The sequence below is a fragment of the Petromyzon marinus genome, chromosome 58 (genome assembly GCF_048934315.1).
Source record: "Petromyzon marinus isolate PM22_M1 ecotype Great Lakes invasive population chromosome 58, UKy_Petmar_22M1.pri1.0, whole genome shotgun sequence".
Lineage (NCBI taxonomy): Eukaryota > Metazoa > Chordata > Hyperoartia > Petromyzontiformes > Petromyzontidae > Petromyzon > Petromyzon marinus.
Window position 1 is genome coordinate 7,302,772 of NC_133724.1, and position 22,680 is coordinate 7,325,451.

The window sequence follows — 22,680 nt, forward strand, 5'->3', positions numbered from 1 at the left end:
TCCTGCTACGACTGCTCCTGCTGCTGGCACTACTAATCCTGCTACTACTGCTGCTGGCACTAGTAATCCTGCTACTACTGCTGCTACTACTGCTACTGCTGCTGCTGGCACTACTAATCCTGCTGCTACTACTGCTGCTACTGCTGCTGGCACTACTAATCCTGCTGCAACTGCTGCTACTACTGCTGCTACTGCTGCTGGCACTACTAATCCTCCTACTACTACTTCTGCTACTACTGCTGTTGGCACTACTAATCCTGCTACTACTGCTACTACTGCTGCTGCTGGCACTACTAATCCTGCTACTACTGCCACTACTGCTGCTGGCACTACTAATCCTGCTGCTACTACTGCTGCTACTACTGCTGCTGCTACTACTGCTGCTGCCCCCCGGTACTGCTGGTACTACTACTGCTGCTGCTGGCACTACTAATCCTGCTACTACTGCTGCTGCTGGCACTACTAATCCTGCTACTACTACTGCTGCTGCTGGCACTACTAATCCTGCTACTACAGCTACTGCTGCCCCCCGGTGCTGCTGCCACCTGTGCGTCTTTTCCAGAGCCTCCTCCTCCAGGCCGTCCTCCAGCGTCGCCTCGTGGATGAGCAGCGTCGCCCCCTTCCCTGCGGCGACAAAGCACGACCACTCGGTGGGGGAGGGAGGGGCGGTGAGAGGGGGGGGCTCTTCTCGCTCCCCCCCCTACGTACGCGCAGACGCTTTTGCTCAATCCACTGCTGGATGAGAGCCTTGCCGCGCCGTGCTTCAGGGGGCCGCGGTGGCTATGAGACGTTAACTACCTCGCCTGGTGTGCGGGAGGTCGTGGGTTCCATCCCGACCCTGACGCCTGCTGCTGTGTGTTTGGAGTTTGCGTGTCTCTCTCTCTCTCATCATCATCACGGTGGCTAGGAGATGTTAACTACCTCGCCCGGTACACAGGAGGTCGTGGGTTCGTCTCGACCCTGATGATGCCTGCTGTATATTTGGAGTTTGTGTCTCTCTCTCTCCCCCGTGGTCGCGTGGATTTTTCCCCGGGCCTTTCGGTTTTTCCCTCCACATTTACACTCAACGTCGCGTGTTTAGAGTATTTGGCTGCTATACATTTCCACGCGATAAGCCACTTTGTTGAGCTGTCATTTGTGATAGCCGGGTGGTCGCTTCATAAAAATAAACTACATAGCGCAGTGCGGCCTTAACTGGCGAATAAAAAAATATATAGTTAAATAAATAGTGACATAGCCATTGCCCGATGTTAGGAAGCTACTGGAGCTTGGTACTTTTAATTTATCATCTGGATTGAAAACTCATTTCTTTGAAACTGCTTTTCGTGTTTAGTTTGGTGTCCTTCCCCCCGCACCTCCAATCAGTGCTGTTGGCTACGTACGGTGCGAAAGAAGTTCAACATACGTACATGAACCTCTTTGAAAAGAAAAGAGAGGTGAAGCCAGACCCCAGCGTTTGAATCTCTGGCCAAAGGATCCCATTGCTTATGGTTTAGTGTCTCGGACACAGCAATAACATAGCCGTTACGAAGCTAGCACAGCAATTATGAAGCTAACACGGCCACCATGGAGCCAACACGGCGATCTTGAAGCCAACACGGCCACCATGAAGCCAACACTGTCACCATGAAGCCAACACAGCTATCTTGAAGCCAACACGGCCATCTTGAAGCCAACACTGCCATCTTGAAGCCAACACGGCCATCTTGAAGCCAACACGGCCATCTTGAAGCCAACACTGTCACCATGAAGCCAACACGGCCATCTTGAAGCCAACACGGCCATCTTGAAGCCAACACTGTCACCATGAAGCCAACACGGCCATCTTGAAGCCAACACGGCCATATTGAAGCCAACACGGCCATCTTGAAGCCAACACGGCCATCTTGAAGCCAACACTGTCACCATGAAGCCAACACGGCCATCTTGAAGCCAACACGGCCATCTTGAAGCCAACACGGCCATCTTGAAGCCAACACTGTCACCATGAAGTCAACACGGCCATCTTGAAGCCAACACGGCCATCTTAAAGCCAACACGGCCATCTTGAAGCCAACACGGCCATCTTGAAGCCAACACTGTCACCATGAAGCCAACACGGCCATCTTGAAGCCAACACGGCCATCTTGAAGCTAACACGGCCATCTTGAAGCCAACACGGCCATCTTGAAGCCAACGCGGCCATCTTGAAGCCAACACTGTCACCATGAAGCCAACATGGCCATCTTGAAGCCAACACGGCCATCTTGAAGCCAACACGGGCATCTTGAAGCCAACACGGCCACCTTGAAGCATAACACGGCCACCGTGAAGCCAACACTGTCACCGTGAAGCCAACACTGTCACCGTGAAGCCAACACTGTCACCGTGAAGCCAACACTGTCACCGTGAAGCCAACACTGTCACCGTGAAGCCAACACTGTCACCGTGAAGCCAACACTGTCACCGTGAAGCCAACACTGTCACCGTGAAGCCAACACGGCCATCTTGAAGACAACACTGTCACCATGAAGCCAACACTGTCACCGTGAAGCCAACACTGTCACCGTGAAGCCAACATGGCCATCTTGAAGCCAACACTGCCACAATGGAGCCAACACGGCCATCTTGAAGCTAACACGGCCATCTTGAAGCCAACACTGCCACCATGGAGCCAACACTGTCACCGTGAAGCCAACACGGCCATCTTGAAGCCAACACTGTCACCATGAAGCCAACACGGCCATCTTGAAGCCAACACGGCCATCTTGAAGCCAACACTGCCACCATGGAGCCAACACTGTCACCGTGAAGCCAACACGGCCATCTTGAAGCCAACACTGTCACCATGAAGCCAACACGGCCATCTTGAAGCCAACACGGCCATCTTGAAGCCAACACTGCCACCATGGAGCCAACACTGTCACCGTGAAGCCAACACGGCCATCTTGAAGCCAACACTGTCACCATGAAGCCAACACGGCCATCTTGAAGCAACATTTCAGGAATTCATCTTCTTTGGTTCTTTCGGTAAAGTCACGTAGAATGAGAATAAAATAATAAATTAAAAAAATAACACAATAAAATTCTAACGACGTTCATTGTGTTATTTGATTTTATTAATTTATTATTTTATTCTCGAAAGAACCAAAGAAGATGAATCCTTGCAGTCACGAAAGCTTTAAATCGAAATTTCAGGATTTATTCACGCAACCCACCGCGTGGAGAGACAGATACACGAAGGAGACATCATCTGCCGGTTTGTTCGTTTTTGTCCTCCGCAACAACGCAAATTATTCCTCCCCCTTGCTAACATCACCCCCCCCCCTCCATCTCCCTACCATCGGCCTCCCTCACCATCATCCCCCTCACTAACCTCGCCCCTCGCTTCCCCTATCACCACCCTTCCTTGCCATCCCTTCCCCTCCTCAACGAATGCACACTGTATAATCCTTGTAGGGCGCTGTGACAACAGCGCAACGTTAAATCCGAGATAAGATTATTTTGCGCTGCGTGCAATATCATAATAAAGGTGTTTGGGGTTAAATCGCGTTATTTATAAATGTGTCGTAACCCTCCACCACCCGACACGGCCAATCAGCAAAAAAAGTGTCACGTTGACAAAATGGTTCACTACTTTAGCCCACCGGGTGTGCTGTTGAAGAGTGAATCCACAACATTTACAATTTTTGTGGATTCACTCAACAACAACACACCGGTGGGCTAAAGTAGTAAACTATTTTGTCTTTTGTCAACGTGACACTTTTATTCATCGATTGGCCGCGTCGGGTGGTGGAGGGTTACGACACATTTATAAACAACGCGATCTAACCCAAAAACCTTTATTATGAACGATATTGGTCGCGAAAGCCTACGTGTTAAGCTATGTGCAATGTCATTTTGTGTGTGAACTCGGGACACATCTCAAAAGGGAGGGGTTTTTCTTTGCCCCAAACTACCCGGCAGTTCACCAGCATTGATTCCGGCGAGCTTGAAGCCTGCTGATGAGACGCTGTATGTCGCAACCCCGTGTGTGCGTGTTCAACTCCCGTCGCGCCGTACGTGGCCAACCGCGCGGAGGCGTGGGGACGCGGATGCAGCGCCGTAGGTGGGCCGCACTTACCGGCAGCGGTAGACGGGGCCCACCCGCAGGCGGTACCTCGTACCGTCAGGGGGGAGGGGCTGCAGCGCCAGCCCAAGAGGGGAGGGGCTGCTCGGGGCTGCTGTGGGCTCGGGATCCCCAGACAGCTAAGCCCCTTGATGCCCCAAACGGGGGGGAGGGCTGCGGGGGGTCTAGGATCCCTCGCAGCCCCACCCCTCGATAGGCAAGGGGCATCAAAGGGGACCTCCCCAGCCGATCGGGGCCAGTCGCCGACCGAAGAACCAAGAGCAGCAGCTAGATACGACCCTGGACCCCCTCGCCCCGCTGCCCTTGTAAGGGCGGCGACGCTGTGCGGGCCAGTGGTGGGACTCTGGGACTCTCGGCCTCGCTGCCCTTGTAAGGGCGTGGTCGCTGTGCGGGCCGGTGGTGGGACTCTGGGACTCCCGGCCCCGCTGCCCTTGTAAGGGCGCGGGGCCGAGGAAGCCAGAGGTCTAGACCCGCACCTTGGCTGGGTGGGGTCAGGGTAGCCTCCCCTCGGGTGATCGTAGCCCGAGGACCCTAGAGCGTTGCCAGTGTCACGGCACGCTATAGGAGTAGGCTGTGTCCCACAGGCTGTGTCAGGACTGTTGGCGAGGTTTGTTGTAATGAAGAGTCGCCTCTACAAGCGTCTCCAGAACCCATTACAAGGACGTAAAAACCGTGGCCATCCCAGTATCCCGGGCATGGCCGTTGTGAAACCCCTGCAGCTGGAACCGGCTCGAGTGAGGAGCGACGGGAGAAAGGCTCACCCATGCTGATGAGCGCATCGCAAGGCATCGTGTCTCCGGAGAAGACGACCTTCCAGCCGGACGCGTGAGTCAGAGCGCATCCAAACGCGTTGAAGCAGTGGTGCACGTAGCACGTTTCAAACTGCACACGCGCACAAAGACAAAGATCTGCTGCTGTATATTTCACGTTTGCGTCTCTCTCTCTCTCCCTGTGGTTATGATAATTTATTCTCCAGGTCCTCCGATTTAGAATCAACGTCATGCGTTTAGAGTATTTGGCTGCTTATAAATTTCCACGCGATGATGATGACGATGACGATGATGCTGACGAGCCACTTCGTTGAGCCGTCATTTGTGATAGCCCACGTGGTCGCTTCTGAAAAAGAGCCACAGCGTAGCAGCTCAGCGGGGGCCTTACACCTGGTAAAATAAAATTCCCTTTTCGCACCATCAATATGTAAACTCCACCTCCCCCCCTCGCCGGTCTGCACATGTTTTCCCCTCTCTACACCGTTCATCATGTTAAGTCCGCCAATTAAATGCTAATTTTTATGCTAATTCCTTGGTCAAGGCGCTCTGTTTCCTCTCACACAAGCTTAAAGGTCGCGGTCTGAGCTTGGCTGTGTTCACTCCAGCGCTGTCCTCGAGACAGTCTGGTCCCTTCACCTGATGAAGGCCACTTGTGTTGTGGCCGAAACGTCATGAATTTTTTGATTTTTATTGTTTTATACTTTTACGTGACTTTACCGAACAGAACCAAAGAGTATGGATCCTTGCAGTCACGAAAGCTTCAAATCTAGAAAAAAAAAAAACGACTTTTTATTCGCGTGGAAACGTATAAGCAGCCAAATGCTCTAAACGCGTGACGTTGATTCTAAATCGGGGGACCTGGAGAATAAATTATTCAGGTTAATACAGCGGCTCGTTGTGTGCATCTGCCGTGGATCGCTACACGGCGGCTGCTTCGCTCTTGGAAGATCGCCCAGTCGCAACACTTCCCGTGCCACACACTCAAGCGGGAGGAGCTTAGGAATTTGCAACCAGGTGAGTCCCCCTCGATTCAGTACCTGCGGTTAAATTATACGGTGGGGCAGGGGGGGCAGCCGGGGAGGGGGAGAGACCAAAAGAGGGGACAGGTTGTGAAAAGTAAAAACAAAAAAGGCCACATGTATATTCTTGGTTCTTTCGGTAAAGTCACCACGTAGAAGGGAAACAATAAAATAATAAAAATATAAAACAAAACAATTCCCACGACTGCAACACAAGCAATCATCTTGCTGTGGTTTTTCACACCTGATGATGATTGCTCGTGTTGCAGTCGAAACGTCGTGAGAATTTTATTGTTTTATATTTTTAGTATTTTATTGCTTCCCTTCTACGTGGTGACTTTTTCCAAAAGAACCAAGAATATGAATCCCTGCAGTCACGAAAGCTTTAAATACAAATTTAAGGCCACATGTAGCTCAGGTTACACCCCCCGCCCGCCACATTCCCGTGTCAGAGGCGCTCCTCCTCCTCCTCCCCGCCCCCCCCCCCTGTCACACCCCACGGAAGACATCCGCAGACCTCGCGGGAACTTCACAGGTCACCCCGAGGACCACACGTCCGGCTCATGCGGGACCCCCCCCACACCTCACTGCGCACACCAAAAGTGCGCGTTCAAAGTATGAGCGCCCCGCGCGGTGCGCTGTGACGGTGCCTGCGAGTTGTTTTGTTGAAATGAAGTTATACTGTGTAGGAACCTCCTGGTTACTACACCACCAGCAGCCCACAGGGGATCATTGTGTCCGTCCGTCCATCATGCATCCAAAAATGGGAGGGGTGGGGCTGGGTGGGGAGGGGCTGGTCACCCCGTGGTGCCCCCCTTATAAAACTCAACGTTTAACCTACTCACGCCGGCTTGTGTCCGCCCTCACAGTCGGGCATATTGTGCGGAATACACCACGTGGTGGTGCCGCTGCCGTTGACCCTGGCCATTGACCGAGCAACCCAACGTTCCCACCACCAGCTCCCTCCGCAGGAGAACGTGTTTTAACAAAGATTAAAAGATCTCCCCGTGACCTCGCTCCGAGAAAAAAAAAAAGAATTCAGACGAAAAATATATTCAAGCCGTTGGCGATGCCAGCGTCGCGGTTAAAAAATTTCGGAAAAAATTGTTCACACCGCAAGCCGCTCAATTTGGCTCGCACGTTGCAACGTCGCCCTCCTACCGGCAGGCTCACGCCCATCGAGACGCCGTGTGGCCGCGGCAAGCATGCTGCGCACGTGCTCCATCTACGCGCGATCCACCGACCCCCCCCCCAGTCCAGGTAGACGACGGCTCGTGGAGCTCGAATCCCGACTCACGTGGCTGATGTCCAGTTCCTTGTAGAGGTCATGCACTGACTCAGGAAGATCCTCAGAGTCCTGGGAGATTTTCAGGAAAGTCTGAGATGGAATAAACCTAGAGGAGGAGACAAAGAACCAAAAGAGGTCACGATCAGTCCTCTTGAGACTCGGCTCCAGGAGACCGGGTCTCAGGGTCTTGAGACTCGGCTCCAGGAGACCGGGTCTCAGGGTCTTGAGACTCTGCTCCAGGAGACCGGGTCTCAGGGTCTTGAGACGCAGCTCCAGGAGACCTGGTCTCAGGATCTTGAGACTCGGGTCCAGGAGACCGGTTCTCAGGGTCTTGAGACTCTGCTCCAGGAGACCGGGTCTCAGGGTCTTGAGACTCGGGGCTCCAGGAGACCGGGTCTCAGAGTCTTGAGACTCTGCTCCAGGAGACCGGGTCTCAGGGTCTTGAGACGCGGCTCCAGGAGACCGGGTCTCAGGATCTTGAGACTCGGCTCCAGGAGACCGGTTCTCAGGGTCTTGAGACTCTGCCCCAGGAGAACGGGTCTCAGTGTCTTGAGACTCGGGGCTCCAGGAGACCGGGTCTCAGGGTCTTGAGACTCGGCTCCAGGAGACTGGGTCTCAGGGTCTTGAGACTTGGCTCCAGGAGACTGAGTTCAGGAGCTCATATCAATGGCAATGAGTTGTGTGAGTGAGATGCATGGAGTCTTACGTCAGCAGGTGGAGGACTGCCTGGCAGTGCTCATGGTAGATGTTGAGCCAGTTCATGATTTTGGGAGGCCCAATCACGATGAGCGGCTTCCAGGGCCTCCCCAGTGCACTCTGGGAACAAACAGTCACTGTGATGTCACATTCTCTGACCAGTCCGAAAACACATCCCCAGTGTATGTGAATATGTATCTGCACATGTGTATGTGAGTGTATTTAAGTCGTGGTTTAGTGGTAATTAATTGAAGGTGGAGGGGTTACCAGCCCCTCGCACCCGTCCAGAGCCCCCATTTAGCCACTGTTGTGGTCACAGACGCCATGAGGGGAGAGGCCAATCGGAACTGGCCCTCCCCCCACAGCACTGTCCACGACAGAGTTGCCCGTCCGGCACCGCGAGGAGGTAGGGGGTTGTTTTGGCCTGGCACAAGCGTCATGGTGACGTCACCACCACTTAGTGGCGAATGGTGGTTGTTGTTGTTGTGAGTGTATACACGTACGCACGGCAGCGGTAGTGTAGCGGTTAGGGTGCTGCGTTACGAACCAGGCAATCCGAGTTCGATTCCCGCTCACAACCAACATCAGTGGCGAATATCTCAACCGGTCCTGGGCATTCCCCTAGGTCAACTCAGCCTCAAATGAGTCCCTGGTGCGGTTTGTAAAACATGAGCCATGCCTGGTGCAGGCAACCCACCCCTCGTGTGCCTTGCCGGCTTCCATCGGTGCTTGTTAACAGTGCTTGCCCCCAACAATCTGAAAAAGGCTATATGGGAGACTTTGTCTGTGTGTGTGTGTGTGTGGGAGTGGGGCCTCGCCTAGGTCGACTCAGCCTGAAATGAGTACCTGGTGCGGTGTGTAACCATCGCCACTGGGGAGACAAAGGCGGTCGGGCGTGGTGCTGGCCACCCACCCCCTCTTGTACCGTTCCGGCCTTCGTAGGTGCTTGCTAACAGCACTTGCCCCTACAGCCTGTTAATGGCTATACGGGGGATCTTTGTCTTTGTCTTTGTACGGGAGTGGAGCGATCAGCGCACTGCGCTACGAACCCGGTGACCCAAGTTTGATTCCCGTTCATGGCCAACACCAGTGACGATGATCTTGAACGGGTCCTGGGCTTCCCCTGGGTCAACTCAGCCCTCAAATAAGTACCTGGTGCAGTGTGTAGTAAACATCACTAAGAAGGAGACAAAGGCCGCCGAGCGTGGTGATGGCCACCCACGCCCTCGTGTGCCGTTCCGGCCTTCGTAGGCGCTACTCGCTGACAGCACTGTCCTCCTACGGCCCGTTAAGGCTATACGGGCGATCTTTGTCTTTGTGTAAGTGTGTGTGTGTGTAAGTGAGTGAGTGGGGCAATACACACCAAGGCTCTCTCTCGGTGAAGCAATAAATTAATAAGCCCCTGCAAAGAGAAGAAAACCCGCACCCAGCGTCAAAACGACAACGCGCGGCACAGCAACTGAGAACCCCAAAGTTTGGCGAAGCTATATCACGGCACATCAACAAAAGTAATGAAAAATAAGAAAATGTGTTTACCCTTTCTGGCACTAAAATAGGAGTTGTGTTAAGGTGTTCAAACACCAAATTGAAACCTTTTGCTAGGAATTAAGCTACTGCATGAACCACGAACAGTACCTGCGGTGAACATGCAAACACAAAACATGACTTGATAATATATGATAATAATTCTACAGAGTAAAACCTTGGATCGCGAGTAACTTGGCCTGCAAGTGTTTCGCAAGACGAGCAAAAAATTGTAAATAAATATTGATTTGGCAAACGAGCGAGGGTCTTGCAATACGAGTAGTGTACGTGTACATGCTTTGTACTGCCGAGCGTCACGTGATCACAACTGATACACGAGTGCTTTGGATTACAAACACGTTTCCGGAACGAATCATGGTCGCAATTCAAGGTTTTACTGTATAGATCTTTGAAACGGATTCGCCTACAACAGAGACAGCGGCCTTCTTTACGCCAGCGTCATACCAGAGAACACCAAATGGCGAACGGTGCGAAGACGTAATACCGGTATTTGTTCTTGGGGGGTTAGATATATAAATGTGTCGTTAAACCCGCCACCGCCCGACTACACAGCCAAACGGTAAGGGGATTGTCACGTAAACAAAACGTGCCAATTCGTTACCAGTTCAGCACACGCCGGTCGTGTGTTGGAGAGTGAACCCACTGCAACATTTAAAATTCGAGCACGGTGAAGAGACAATGCAGGTGTCGTAGTGTTTGACGACGCTGCCCGCAAGGCGTGGCGGTTGACGCGAGCGCCGCTCGCCGCAGAGGTCTGCGGGTTCGAATTTCAGCGGCCGCCCGTGGTTGGTGCCGGCGGCGTTTGTCTATACGCGGCAAGCGACCAGCCGCCTGCATCGCCCGCAGCAGGATCGCGACGACGCGTCGCGATCCCGCGGCCGTAGTCCGCGGGATCGGTTGCCATCGCGTGCCGGCGACGGGAGGCCCCGAGTCGCCAACTTTTCGAAAAAAGTTACGCCACAAATTGCTCAAATTGGGATTTAATCCGTCGGCATCGCCTTCCGCCGACGGGCTAAAGCGGCCCAAGGTCGCTCTTGCAGTGAGACTCATCCTGGTCTCTTGCGTTCCCACGTGGTTAATCTAGAACAGATCATAGCGGGGCGGGAGGGGGGGTGCGGTGTTGGGTTTGGGTCCCCAGCAGGGCGCGTGCCGCGGGGCCACCGCACGGGGCCGCCGGCCTCACCGTGTGGTGGTCGGCGTGCATGTGCGACACGAAGACGGCGCGCAGAGCGCACAGCGGCGCGTCCACGCCCTCGCCAAAGTGCCGCGTCAGCTGGCCCAGGGTCCCCTCCCCGCAGTCCAGCATCACCGCTCGCTCGGCGCTGAACCCGCACACGCACACACGCACGTGCGTATGCACACACGCACACATGCACACACACGCACGCACGAGCGCAGACACACATGCACGCACTCACACGCGCACGCACAGGCACCTTCAATCAGCACGGTTGGCTACGTACGGTGCACGAAAGCATCATCAGAATCAGAGCACTTATTTAAACTGCAGGAGGAATTCCGATGACCTATCAAAACCCTTTTCTGTCGATGTCCACAGTAGGGGGCCATGTGGGGGGCGGGAGCGGCGCGGGTGGGCGGGGGGTGGGGGGGAGCTCTGACCTCATGCGGAGGAAGGTGGCGCTGACGTTCCGCGTCTTCATCGGCATTGCGGAGCCCGTCCCCAGGAACACGACCTCCGGCCATCGTGAGGCTCCCTCTGGGGGCGCGGACACACACAGGGAGCAGAAGGAGAGACGGGGGTGAGGGTGGCGCTGGCGGTGATGCCACCGCCACCGACTGGCGAATGGTGGGTGTTGGAATTGGTGGGGAGCGGAAGTGACTCGGTGGCCCGAGTTAAATTCCCGCTCACAGCCAACACCGGTGAGAGTTTATCCTGAACCGCTTCTGGGCCTCCTACCCGAGGTCAACTCTAATGAGCACCTGGCGTGGCGTGTAAAAACATCGCCACTGGGGAGACAAAGGCGGTCGGGCGTGACGCTGGCCACCCACCCCCTCGTGTGCCGTGCCAGCCTTCATAACAGCACTTGCCCCAACCGTCTGTTAAGGCTACACGGGGGATCTTTGTCTGTGTTTTGGTGATGGCGGTGTTGGTGAGGAGCAGAGGCACGGCGGCAAACCCCACCCCTCCCCCGGCAGAGACCCGAGTTCGATTCCCGCTCACGGCCACCCCAACACCGACGATACGATTCATTATGACGACGACGGCGATGGCGGCGATTGTGATGAGGACGAGACCTGCGGCGGCGTCACTGCCGGCCTCGCGCTCGATCTCCCCGACCCTCGCAGCGAACTCGGCGCATTCCATCGCCTCCTGGCGACACTGATCCTCGTCCAGCACCGGCAGTAAGTTCCTGCGCGGAGGGAGACACATGAGGGGGGGGGGGCTTGACTCCGACGCCCCGGTGCCACGGTGGCTATGAGATGTTAACTACCTCGCCCGGTATACAGGAGGTCGTGGGTTCGATGCAGACCCTGACGCCTGCTATATATTTGGAGTTTGCGTCTCTCTCTCATCATCATTATCATCACGGTGGCTAGGAGATGTTCACTACCTCACCTGGTATGCAGGAGGTCGTGGGTTCCATCCCGACCCTGACACCTGCTGCTGTAGATTTGGAGTTTGCGTTTCTCTCTCTCATCATCACGGTGGCTAGGAGATGTTAACTATCACGCCTGGTATGCAGGAGGTCGTGGGTCCTGACCCTGACGCCTGCTGCTGTATATTTGGAGTCTCTGTGTCTCTGTCTCTCTCTCCCCGTGGCCTCGTGGATATATCTCTGGGTACTCCGGTTAGAATCAACGTCACGCGTCTAGAGCAGTGGTTCTTAACCTTGTTGGAGGTACCGAACCCCACCAGTTTCATATGCGCATTCACCGAACCCCTCTTTAGTGAAAAATAAAATGTGATTTTTTTCAAATTCAAGACATAGATGTTTTTTACTGGTACACAAAATGAGCCGTGCATGAACATTACCTTGTTCAAAGAATAAAACCAACACAATGCATAAACTCACAACAAATTACATACCTGGAAATCAATGTGACTTCTGCTGTTGCCTTTGAGAGATCAGTTCAGATATGCGTGGCTTCACCTTGGCAAGTGCCACTCTCATGTCATTTTCACAGCAAAGTCTGTTCCTTTTCTTCGTTTTTATGTCCAGCATCCTCGAAAAGGATTGCTCACAAAGATATGTTGCAACAAATGGTATAAAAAAATCCAGGGCTTTCTTAGCAATAACTGGATACTTGTTCATTTGTCGACACCAAAACGTTGAGAGCGTTGTTGTTCTGAAGAGTTGCTGTTGAACCTGGCTCTGCTGAATTTCAATGATTTCGTCGAGGAATTCATCATTGACATCTGCTGTTTCAACAGCAAACGTGAACGGCTGTCTCACCCATGCTGGATATGACTCTCTTGTAGGGAAATATCCGTCGAGAGACTTTGCAAGCTCATCTAAGTGCGTGGCAATTGTTTGCTTCAGTTCCGTGGATACAGAAATATCTCCGATTCCAGACACATCTTCGATCTTACTTGCACAGTCGTCCGTTTCCATAACGGTAGCTTTTTTTGAAAAGCCTTCAGGTGTTCTTCCGCTTCCATGATATTGACTCCACCACCCTGCATCTGCTGATTGAGATGATTGAGAGCTGCGAATATATCAGCCATGTACGCTAAAATGAGAATGAACTCAGGATTTTTGAAGCAATCTGCATGGCAGTGTTGGTACTCTTGCAAAAACAGGGCTAATTCCACACGCATGGCAAAAACACGATTCAGCACCTGTCCCCGGGATAACCACCGAATATTAGAATGGAGCAGAAGTACCTCAAATTCAGAGCCCATTTCTTTACACAGCTCACTGAAGATGCGGTGCCTCAGAGCACTTTTTCGCACATAGTTCACACATTCCACCACAGTTTTTAATACTTCTGCCATTTTTGGAGGTAAGGTTTTTGTTGCCAACGCATGCCTGTGCAGAATACAATGCGTCACAATGATGTGTGGTGCATCGGCCTTTACTAGCGCACCAAAACCAGACTTTCTTCCCAGCATGACTGGAGCTCCGTCCGTACAAACTGCAGAAACCATATCCCATGAAAGATTGTTGTCTCTGAAGAAGTCATCCACAAGCTTCTTCACATCAGCTGCCTTCGTTGTTGTTGTAAGAGGCTTACAAAATAAAAACTCTTCTTTTTTCATGTCGTCTTTCACATAGCGTACAAAAACAGCAAGCTGGCTTAGATCAGAAACGTCTGTGGTTTCGTCGAGTTGAAGGCTGAATTTTGCCGGGCTTGAAATCAGATCCGCGACTACTTGAGCCAAGATGTCTTTACTCATGTCTTCTATTCTGTCACTGACGGTGTCATTTGAAAGGGGAATTTGGGATCATTTACCTTCGGCCGCTGTTCCGAGTATCAGATTCGCCATCTTTAATGCAGCTGGTTTCACAAGTGTTTCACCAATGGTGTGTGGCTTGCCCTGCTTTGCGATCAGGTAAGCAACTTCGTACGATGCTGTCAGGATCGGTTTGTTAACAGGTACAAATCCAAGAGCAGGCAGAGTGGCCCTTTCATCGAATCTGGCTCTCTTCACCCTGAATTCAGCAAGTGTTGTGTTCTTGTATTCCCCGTCTCCATGCAGCTTCAAGAAGTGTTCCTTTAGTTTTGCCGGTGCAAGACTAGAGTTGCTCAACTTGGCGTTGCAAATCATGCAGATAGGACGCTCACTCCCATCACGTTCCGTGATACATGAGAATCCATGTTGTACATATTCGTCCGACCACTTTCTTCTTTTGCCCGACATAGTTAGTATGGATAAAATATTAAAGAAATCACACGACGTACGACAACAACAGTCACACGTTGACTACTGAGTACGCACTAAATTCCCCGCAGCGCTGATTGGCCAAGCAGTGTAGCATGATCATCTGCAGCCAGTGATGGCCAAGCGGGCCGTGTGTGTCATCACAAATTTACACAATAATTCAAGTGTGTCCGGACCTCCGTGGCGGGGGCTCTGCCGAACCCCTGAGATCGACTCACCGAACCCCTGGGGTTCGATCGAACCCAGGTTAAGAACCACGCGTCTAGAGTATTTGGCCGCGATAAATTTCCACGCGATGAGCCACATCTCGTTGGGCTATCATTTGTGATGGCCGGGTCGTTTCTGGAATGACAGCCACTATATAGCTCAGTGGGCCTTAAAAGCTGATAAAATAACAATAACAGTGAAACCTTGGATTGCGAGTAACTTGGTCTGCGAGTGTTTTGCAAGACGAGTATAACGCTTTATCTGCCGAGCGTCACGTGATCACAACTGAGCCAATGGTTCTTCTCTCTCTCTCGCTGCGGGATTGTGGGTAATCATCTCCCATGCTCGGTCTCAGTCGGCGTGTCTCACTCGTATAGTCAACATCCGTGCGAGTGTATACTGTTTACTACAGTACTGTATAGCGTTGTGAGCACGTGTGTACTGTTTACTACAGTGTTGTGACCACGTGTATACTGTTTACTATAGTGTTGTGACCACGTGTATACCGTTTACTACAGTACTATAGTGTTGTGACCACGTGTATACTGTTTACTATAGTACTACAGTGTTGTGACCACGTGTATACTGTTTACTATAGTACTATAGTGTTGTAACCACGTGTATAGTGTTTACTACAGCATAGTGTTGTGACCACGTGTATACTGTTTGCTACAGTACTATAGTGTTGTGACCACGTGTATACTGTTTACTACAGTATAGTGTTGTGACCACGTGTATACTGTTTACTATAGTGTTGTGACCACGTGTATACTGTTTACTACAGTACTATAGTGTTGTGACCACGTGTGTGTGCGTAAAGCATGTTTTTATTTTGTGTTCAAGTGTAGTGACTGTTCGTTAGTAACTGTACTGCAAGTGAAAGTCGTCCTATACAATAACCATCCTCCTCCTCTCTCTCGTCTCTCTCAGCCACGATTAAATGTAATCAATACATTTGATTACTTCATGTTAAATTCAAATAAATAAAAATATAAAAAGGTATTTTGCATTCATCATTTTGACGTGAATATAGTATTCGTGGGTTGTGGAACGAACCGTCTGAGTTTTGATGTACGAGTGCTTTGGATTACGAGCACGTTTCCGGAACGAATCATGCTCGCAATCCAAGGTGTTTCACCGTTAGTTCGTCATTTCTCGAGGACCTGGCGCGGCGCCTCTCCCGACGCGTCGTTCCGAGCGCCGATCCCGAAGGCGTACCTCTGCCACGTGACATTGGGCCTCAGCTGGTACTTGAGGAGGCACTCTCCCATCACGAGCGGCAGCTTGAAATCGGGGCGCTTCTCCTGCGTCGCAGCAGCAGCAGCAGCAACACAAAGATCAACGTCGCGATGAGCTCGATAGCCCGGACCATTGCCCGAAAGACTACCACCCCGTCGATTCCCTCACCCACGTTGAGGACTCAACGTGCCGGGCGGACTGCGTGGAGCGTGGGGGAAGACGCCGGGAGGGTGCAGCAGTGCAGCTGAGACACTCACGGAGGACGTGGGGGAGTGGCCGGGCCCGTGGAGCGTGGGGAAGATGCGGGGATGCACCAGGTGCAGCTGCGTCTGGATCTGGAGGCTGCGGAGGTGGTGCAGTGACCCCGTCCGCTCGTTCAGCAACAAGTGCTCCGTGGAGCCGCCGAACCTTATGGGGGGGGAGGGGGGGTCACGGTGGAGGAGGGGGGAGGTCACGTGCAATTATTGCGATGCATTGCTTTGCTGTGTATTGCACCGGACTGCATTGCGTTCTATATTATTGCATCAGATTGTATTCCGATGCACTGCATTGTATTGCATTAAACTAAACTACAGTAAAACCTTGGATCGCGAGTAACTTGGCCTGCGAGTGTTTTGCAAGACGAGCAAAAAATTGTAAGTAAATATTGATTTGATAAACGAGCGAGGGTCTTGCAATACGAGTAGTAGTACGTGTACACGCTTTGTACTGCCGAGCGTCACGTGATCACGTTTCCGGAACGAACTGCGCTCGCAATCCAACGTTTTACTGCATAGACAATTTTTATTTTTCACCAGGTAAGGCCCCACTGGGCTATGTGGCTCTTTTTCAGAAACGACCCGGCCACAAATGACAGCTCAACGAAGTGGCTCATCATCATCATCACGTGGGAATTTACACTCGTAAACGCGTGGTGATGCCGATTCTGAACCTGCAGGGGAAGAACCGGAGGACCCGGAGAAAAATCCACGCAACCACATGAAGAGAGACACGCACACTACAAATATACAGCAGCAGCAGCAGGCGTTGTCAGGGTCGGGATCGAACCCACGACCGCCCACATACCAGGCGAGGTAGTTAACATCTCATAGCCACCGTGATGATGATGATGATAAGAGAGACACGCACACTACAAATATACAGCAGCAGCAGGCGTTGTCAGGGTCGGGATTGAACCCACGACCGCCTGCATACCAGGCGAGGTAGTTAACATCTCATAGCCACCGTGATGATGATGATGATGAGAGAGAGACACGCACTACAAATAAACAGCAGCAGCAGGCGTTGTCAGGGTCGGGATCGAACCCACGACTGCCTGCATACCAGGCGAGGTAGTTAACATCTCATAGCCACTGTGATGATGATGATGAGAGAGAGATACGCAAACTCCAAATATACAGCAGCAGCAGGCGTTGTCAGGGTCGGGATCGAACCCACGACCGCCCGCATACCAGGCGAGGTAGTTAACATCCCATAACCACCGTGATGATGATGAGAGAGAGAGAGACACGCACACTACAAATATACAGCAGCAGCAGCAGGCGTTGTCAGGGTCTGGATCGAACCCACGACCGCCCGCGTACCAGGCGAGAAACTAAACACCTCGCCAATGTTACCACTTCGCTCGCCACCCTGCCGCCCTTGAGGGCCGCTCCCAAGCGGTGGGACCTCGTGGTGCCGTGTGACACGGGGTCACGGACCAAAGCCTCATCACGCTGGGGCTGACCTCACACCGCTGCACCTGTCGTGGGTTAAATACCTAGAAGAGGGCTTTCTCTGAGGCAACACAGTTTTCTTTAACAATGAACACTTAACACGGAGGCGTAATGGCCCCTTCCACCCGATACACTATGGAGGTAGACCCCTCCAGACTACTAATACGTCTCTCTCACGGGCTAATCTACGAGTCCTCCGTGAGTGAAGCTTGGACCTCCACCGGTATATAAAGCTTGAGCCGACCCTTGCCATGGGGTACGGCACTGCCCTTGGGGGTCTTCAGTCTCCAGGAGGATTCTTGCCTTCAGCTGGACGACGGCTGACTGGGACCGTTCAGAGGCCGTCTTTTATACAGCGCCATGCCTCGCTCCGCCCCAGCCACGCATTCCTTCTAGGACCTTCCAGCAGGTCCTGGGGTTTGCGTCCCAGGATTCGTTATCCCATAGGGGTTACCGTTGGCCACTTGGGCCGTAGTCCTTTAACACTGGGCTCAATCACACTACCACCCCCCCGATTGACGCGTGCGGGATGCTACCGGCTGACAGAATGGGGAGTTGCACAAAAATACCTCTACACATCCACAGCCTCACCACCCCGGGTGGGGCCTCACCACGCCGGGTGTGGCCTCACCTCTACACATCCACAGCCTCACCACCCCGGGTGTGGCCTCACCTCCGCATCCATAGCCTCACCACCCCCCGGGTGTGGTCTCACCACGCCGGGTGTGGCCTCACCTCTACACATCCACAGCCTCACCACCCCGGTGGGGGTGGTCTCACCACGCCGGGTGTGGCCTCACCTCTACACATCCACAGCCTCACCACCCCGGGTGTGGCCTCACCTCCGCATCCACAGCCTCACCACCCCGGTGGGGGTGGTCTCACCACGCCGGGTGTGGCCTCACCTCTACACATCCGCAGCCTCGTACCACGCCGGGGGCTAGCCTCACCTCTGCATCCAGTCCTGGTAGAGCGGGTGGCAGACCACGTGGTCTGGAGCCATGTGCACGACGAGGGAGAGCATCCTCCGATCCCCGCCCGCCTGGTACCTGCACGGCGGCGACAGAACGACGGCGTCTCAACGCCAGCGACGTCGCAAACTCTCTCCCCCACCTCTTCGTCTCCTCCTCGTCCTGACAGACCCAGCGGCTCTTGCATGGTCAACGTTCAGCCGACGATGCCGGCGGTTCGGCGGCCGTCTGGAAAGCCTCTTCCTTCCGCTATTAGGAAGCCACTGGGAGCCATGCACTTATAAATCATCAAGATTTAAAAAAAACTCGTTTCTTCAGGACTTTTTGTGTTTTAATGTGTGTTCCGCCCCCCACCCCCGCACCTCCGATGAGCAAGGTTGGCTACGTACGATGAGAAAGAAGTTCAACACACAGCACGGTTGGCTACGTACGATGAGAAAGAAGTTCAACTTACACACACACACAGCACAGTTGGCTACGTACGATGAGAAAGAAGTTCAACACACACAGCACAGTTGGCTACGTACGGTGCGAAAAAAGTTCAACTTACACACACACAGCACAGTTGACTACAAATGGTGCAAGTTCAACGTATTCAAGTTTGAGATTGGGCGATAGTTTGTGGGGTCACTATGACGATCACTCCCTCTATCACTACACCCATCTCTATCCCTATCACTACCCCTAAAACTACCCCTATCACTACCCCTATCACTACCCCTATCACTGCCCCTATCTCTATCATTAACCCTATCACTACCCTTACCCTTATCACTGCCCCTATCTCTATAACTACCCCTATCACTACCCCTATCACTCCCCCTATCACTACACCTATCACTACCTGTACTCCTATCACTACCCCTATCACTACTCCTACCCCTATCACTACCCCTATCACTATCACTACCGCTATCACTACTCCTATCTCTATCACTACCCCTATCACTACCCCTATCACTACCCCTATCACTACCCCAACCCCTATCACTACCCCTATCACTACCCCTATCACTACCCCTATCACTACCCTTACCCTTATCACTGCCCCTATCTCTATCACTACCCCTATCACTCCCCCTATCACTACACCTATCACTACCCATACCCCTATCACTACCCCTATCACTACCCCTACCCCTATCACTACCCCTATCACTACCGCTATCACTACTCCTATTTCTATCACTACTCCTATTTCTGTCACTACTCCTATTTCTATCACTACCCCTATCACTACCCCTATCACTACCCCTATCACTACCCCAACCCCTATCACTACCCCTATCACCACCCCTATCACCACCCCTATCACCACCCCTATCACCACCCCTATCACCACCCCTATCACCACCCCTATCACCACCCCTATCACCACCCCTATCACCACCCCTATCACCACCCCTATCACCACCCGCATCACCACCCCTATCACTATCACCACCCCTATCACCACCCCTATCACCACCCCTATCACCACCCCTATCACAAATCTCGGCAAGATTATGGGCGAGCCCGGCTCGAGTTTGGCCGAGCGCGGTGAGCGAGCCTCGTCGCGGCTGATCACCGGTGGAGGGCGGCGTTGGAGGTGACGGGGCTCACGAAGGACGCGTCCGGACATTCGATGACCAGGAACATGGGACCCGGGTCCGAGGGCGTCAGCACCTCCTCCGGTCGGATCTGCACAAAAGGGATTCCCACACGGTGGTCTGAGACCCGGTCTCCTGGGGCAGAGTCTCAAGACCCTGAGACCCGGTCTCCTGGAGCCGAGTCTCAAGACCCTGAGACCCGGTCTCCTGGAGTCCCGAGTCTCAAGACCCTGAGACCCGGTCTCCTGGAGCAAAGTCTCAAGACTCTGAGACCCGGTCTCCTGGGGCAGAGTCTCAAGACCCTGAGACCCGGTCTCCTGGAGCAGAGTCTCAAGACCCTGAGACCCGGTCTCCTGGGGCAGAGTCTCAAAACCCTGAGACCCGGTCTCCTGGAGCAGAGTCTCAAGACCCCGAGACCCGGTCTCCTGGAGCAGAGTCTCAAGACCCTGAGACCCGGTCTCTTGGAGCAGAGTCTCAAGACCCTGAGACCTGGTCTCCTGGGGCAGAGTCTCAAGACCCTGAGACCCGGTCTCCTGGAGCCGAGTCTCAAGACCCTGAGACCCGGTCTCCTGGGGCAGAGTCTCAAGACCCTGAGACCCGGTCTCCTGGGGCAGAGTCTCAAGACCCTGAGACCCGGTCTCCTGGGGCAGAGTCTCAAGACCCTGAGACCCGGTCACCTGGAGCCGAGTCTCAAGACCCTGAGACCCGGTCTCCTGGAGCCGAGAGTCTCAAGACCCTGAGACCCGGTCTCCTGGAGCAGAGTCTCAAGACCCTGAGACCCGGTCTCCTGGGGCAGAGTCTCAAGACCCTGAGACCCGGTCTCCTGGGGCAGAGTCTCAAGACCCTGAGACCTGGTCTCCTGGAGCCGAGTCTCAAGACCCTGAGACCCGGTCTCCTGGAGCAGAGTCTCAAGACTCTGAGACCCGGTCTCCTGGAGCAGAGTCTCAAGACCCTGAGACCCGGTCTCCTGGGGCAGAGTCTCAAGACCCTGAGACCCGGTCTCCTGGAGCCGAGTCTCAAGACCCTGAGACGCGGTCTCCCAATGCATTAGTCACAAAAAACACAAACATTAACAATGCCAAAGATCCCCCGTGTAGCCTACACAGGCCATTGGGGCAAGTGCTGTTAGCAAGTACTTATCAAGGCCGGCACAGCGCACGAGGGGGTGGATTGCCAGCCCTACATTAAGCCACCTTTGTATCCCCCAGTGCCAATATGTACAACCGCACCAGGTACTCACTTAAGGTTGAGTTACTCTCGTGGAGAGACAGGACCGGTTTAGATGTCCGTCACTGATGTTGGCCATGAGTGGGAATCAAACTCAGGTGACCGGGTTCCTAGGACGGTGTGGTTAGTGCCACGCCGCCTTTGTCTCGACCGTGCTGATGTTTGCACGCAGCATCAGGTACTTATTTAAGGCTGAGTCTACCTAGGGGAGGCTCAGGACTGGTTCAAATATCAAGGCGCTGGGATACGAAGGACAGGTACAGAAACCATTCGCCACTGAGGTGTGCGCCATGGTTGGGAATCGAACCCAGGTGGCTGGGTCCACAGCACAGTGCACAAAGAACTGAGCCACTGACATTTACACGCAGACACACGCAGACACACGCAGACACACACACAACACACGCAGACAAACAGACACACGCAGACACACGCACAACACACGCACACACACGCACAACACACGCAGACAAACAGACACACGCAGACACACGCACAACACACGCACACACACGCACAACACACGCACACACACGCACAACACACGCAGACACACGCACAACACACGCAGACACACGCACAACACACGCAGACACACGCACAACACACGCAGACACACGCACAACACACACAGACACACGCTCAACACACGTAGACATGCACAACACACGTAGACACACGGAGACACACACGCAGACACACGCAGACAAACAGACACACGCAGAAACACGCAGACACAAGCAGACACACACAACACACGCAGACACACACAACACACGCAGACACACACAACACACGCAGACACACGCACAATACACGCACAACACACGCAGACACACAAACAACACACGCAGACATACACACAACACACGCACAACACACACACAACACACGCAGACACACGCAGACACACGCAGACACACACAACACACACAACACACGCAGACACACGCAGACACACGCAGACACACACAACACACACAACACACGCAGACACACGCACAACACACGCACAACACACGCAGACACACAATGCACCGACCTCTCGTCCGTTGAACACCACCGACTTGCCGTTTTTAAAATCTGTGACCATGGGTCCCAGGTCTTTAGTTCCTCTGCAAACGCAAATAACAAAAAAGAGAGATCATCAAACACGGTCGTTGCGAGAACACACCCATCGCCCCCTCCAATTGACTGGCTCACTTCACAGATTAAAGCTCCCGCCAACACAACGATACCTCGGCCAAGTGAACGTGAATGGTCTGGAGCTCACTTGCGGGGGCATCTGGGATGGACAGATGGTTCAGGGGTTCTCAACGGCTGTGTCTGACGTGCTAAAGCCAGCAACCGCTGAGATCCTGGGATCCAGGTTCCAGCTAAAAACCTTGGTGTCTCTCGGTGTCTCACAAGGTTCACACTATTCTTGTTTTTTTATTTTATTGTTTCCCTTCAACGTGACT

General features: G+C 53.2%; 1 protein-coding gene across 1 annotated transcript in view; it reads right to left on the reverse strand.

Annotated features, from left to right (window-relative positions):
* The window catches only part of ELAC2 (elaC ribonuclease Z 2), a 47,372-nt gene that overhangs the window by 4,163 nt on the left and 20,529 nt on the right, over positions 1 to 22,680 (reverse strand). Inside the window, exons 10-22 of the mRNA XM_032976025.2 lie at positions 22,263 to 22,335; positions 19,972 to 20,084; positions 18,384 to 18,482; positions 15,976 to 16,126; positions 15,698 to 15,783; positions 11,683 to 11,798; positions 11,047 to 11,143; positions 10,610 to 10,748; positions 9,245 to 9,283; positions 7,892 to 8,001; positions 7,195 to 7,291; positions 4,870 to 4,990; positions 546 to 624 (exon numbers count right to left, since the gene is read on the reverse strand). Coding sequence (XP_032831916.2) covers positions 546 to 624; positions 4,870 to 4,990; positions 7,195 to 7,291; positions 7,892 to 8,001; positions 9,245 to 9,283; positions 10,610 to 10,748; positions 11,047 to 11,143; positions 11,683 to 11,798; positions 15,698 to 15,783; positions 15,976 to 16,126; positions 18,384 to 18,482; positions 19,972 to 20,084; positions 22,263 to 22,335 — 1,320 coding nt within the window. The remainder of the gene's footprint in view (positions 1 to 545; positions 625 to 4,869; positions 4,991 to 7,194; positions 7,292 to 7,891; positions 8,002 to 9,244; positions 9,284 to 10,609; positions 10,749 to 11,046; positions 11,144 to 11,682; positions 11,799 to 15,697; positions 15,784 to 15,975; positions 16,127 to 18,383; positions 18,483 to 19,971; positions 20,085 to 22,262; positions 22,336 to 22,680) is intronic.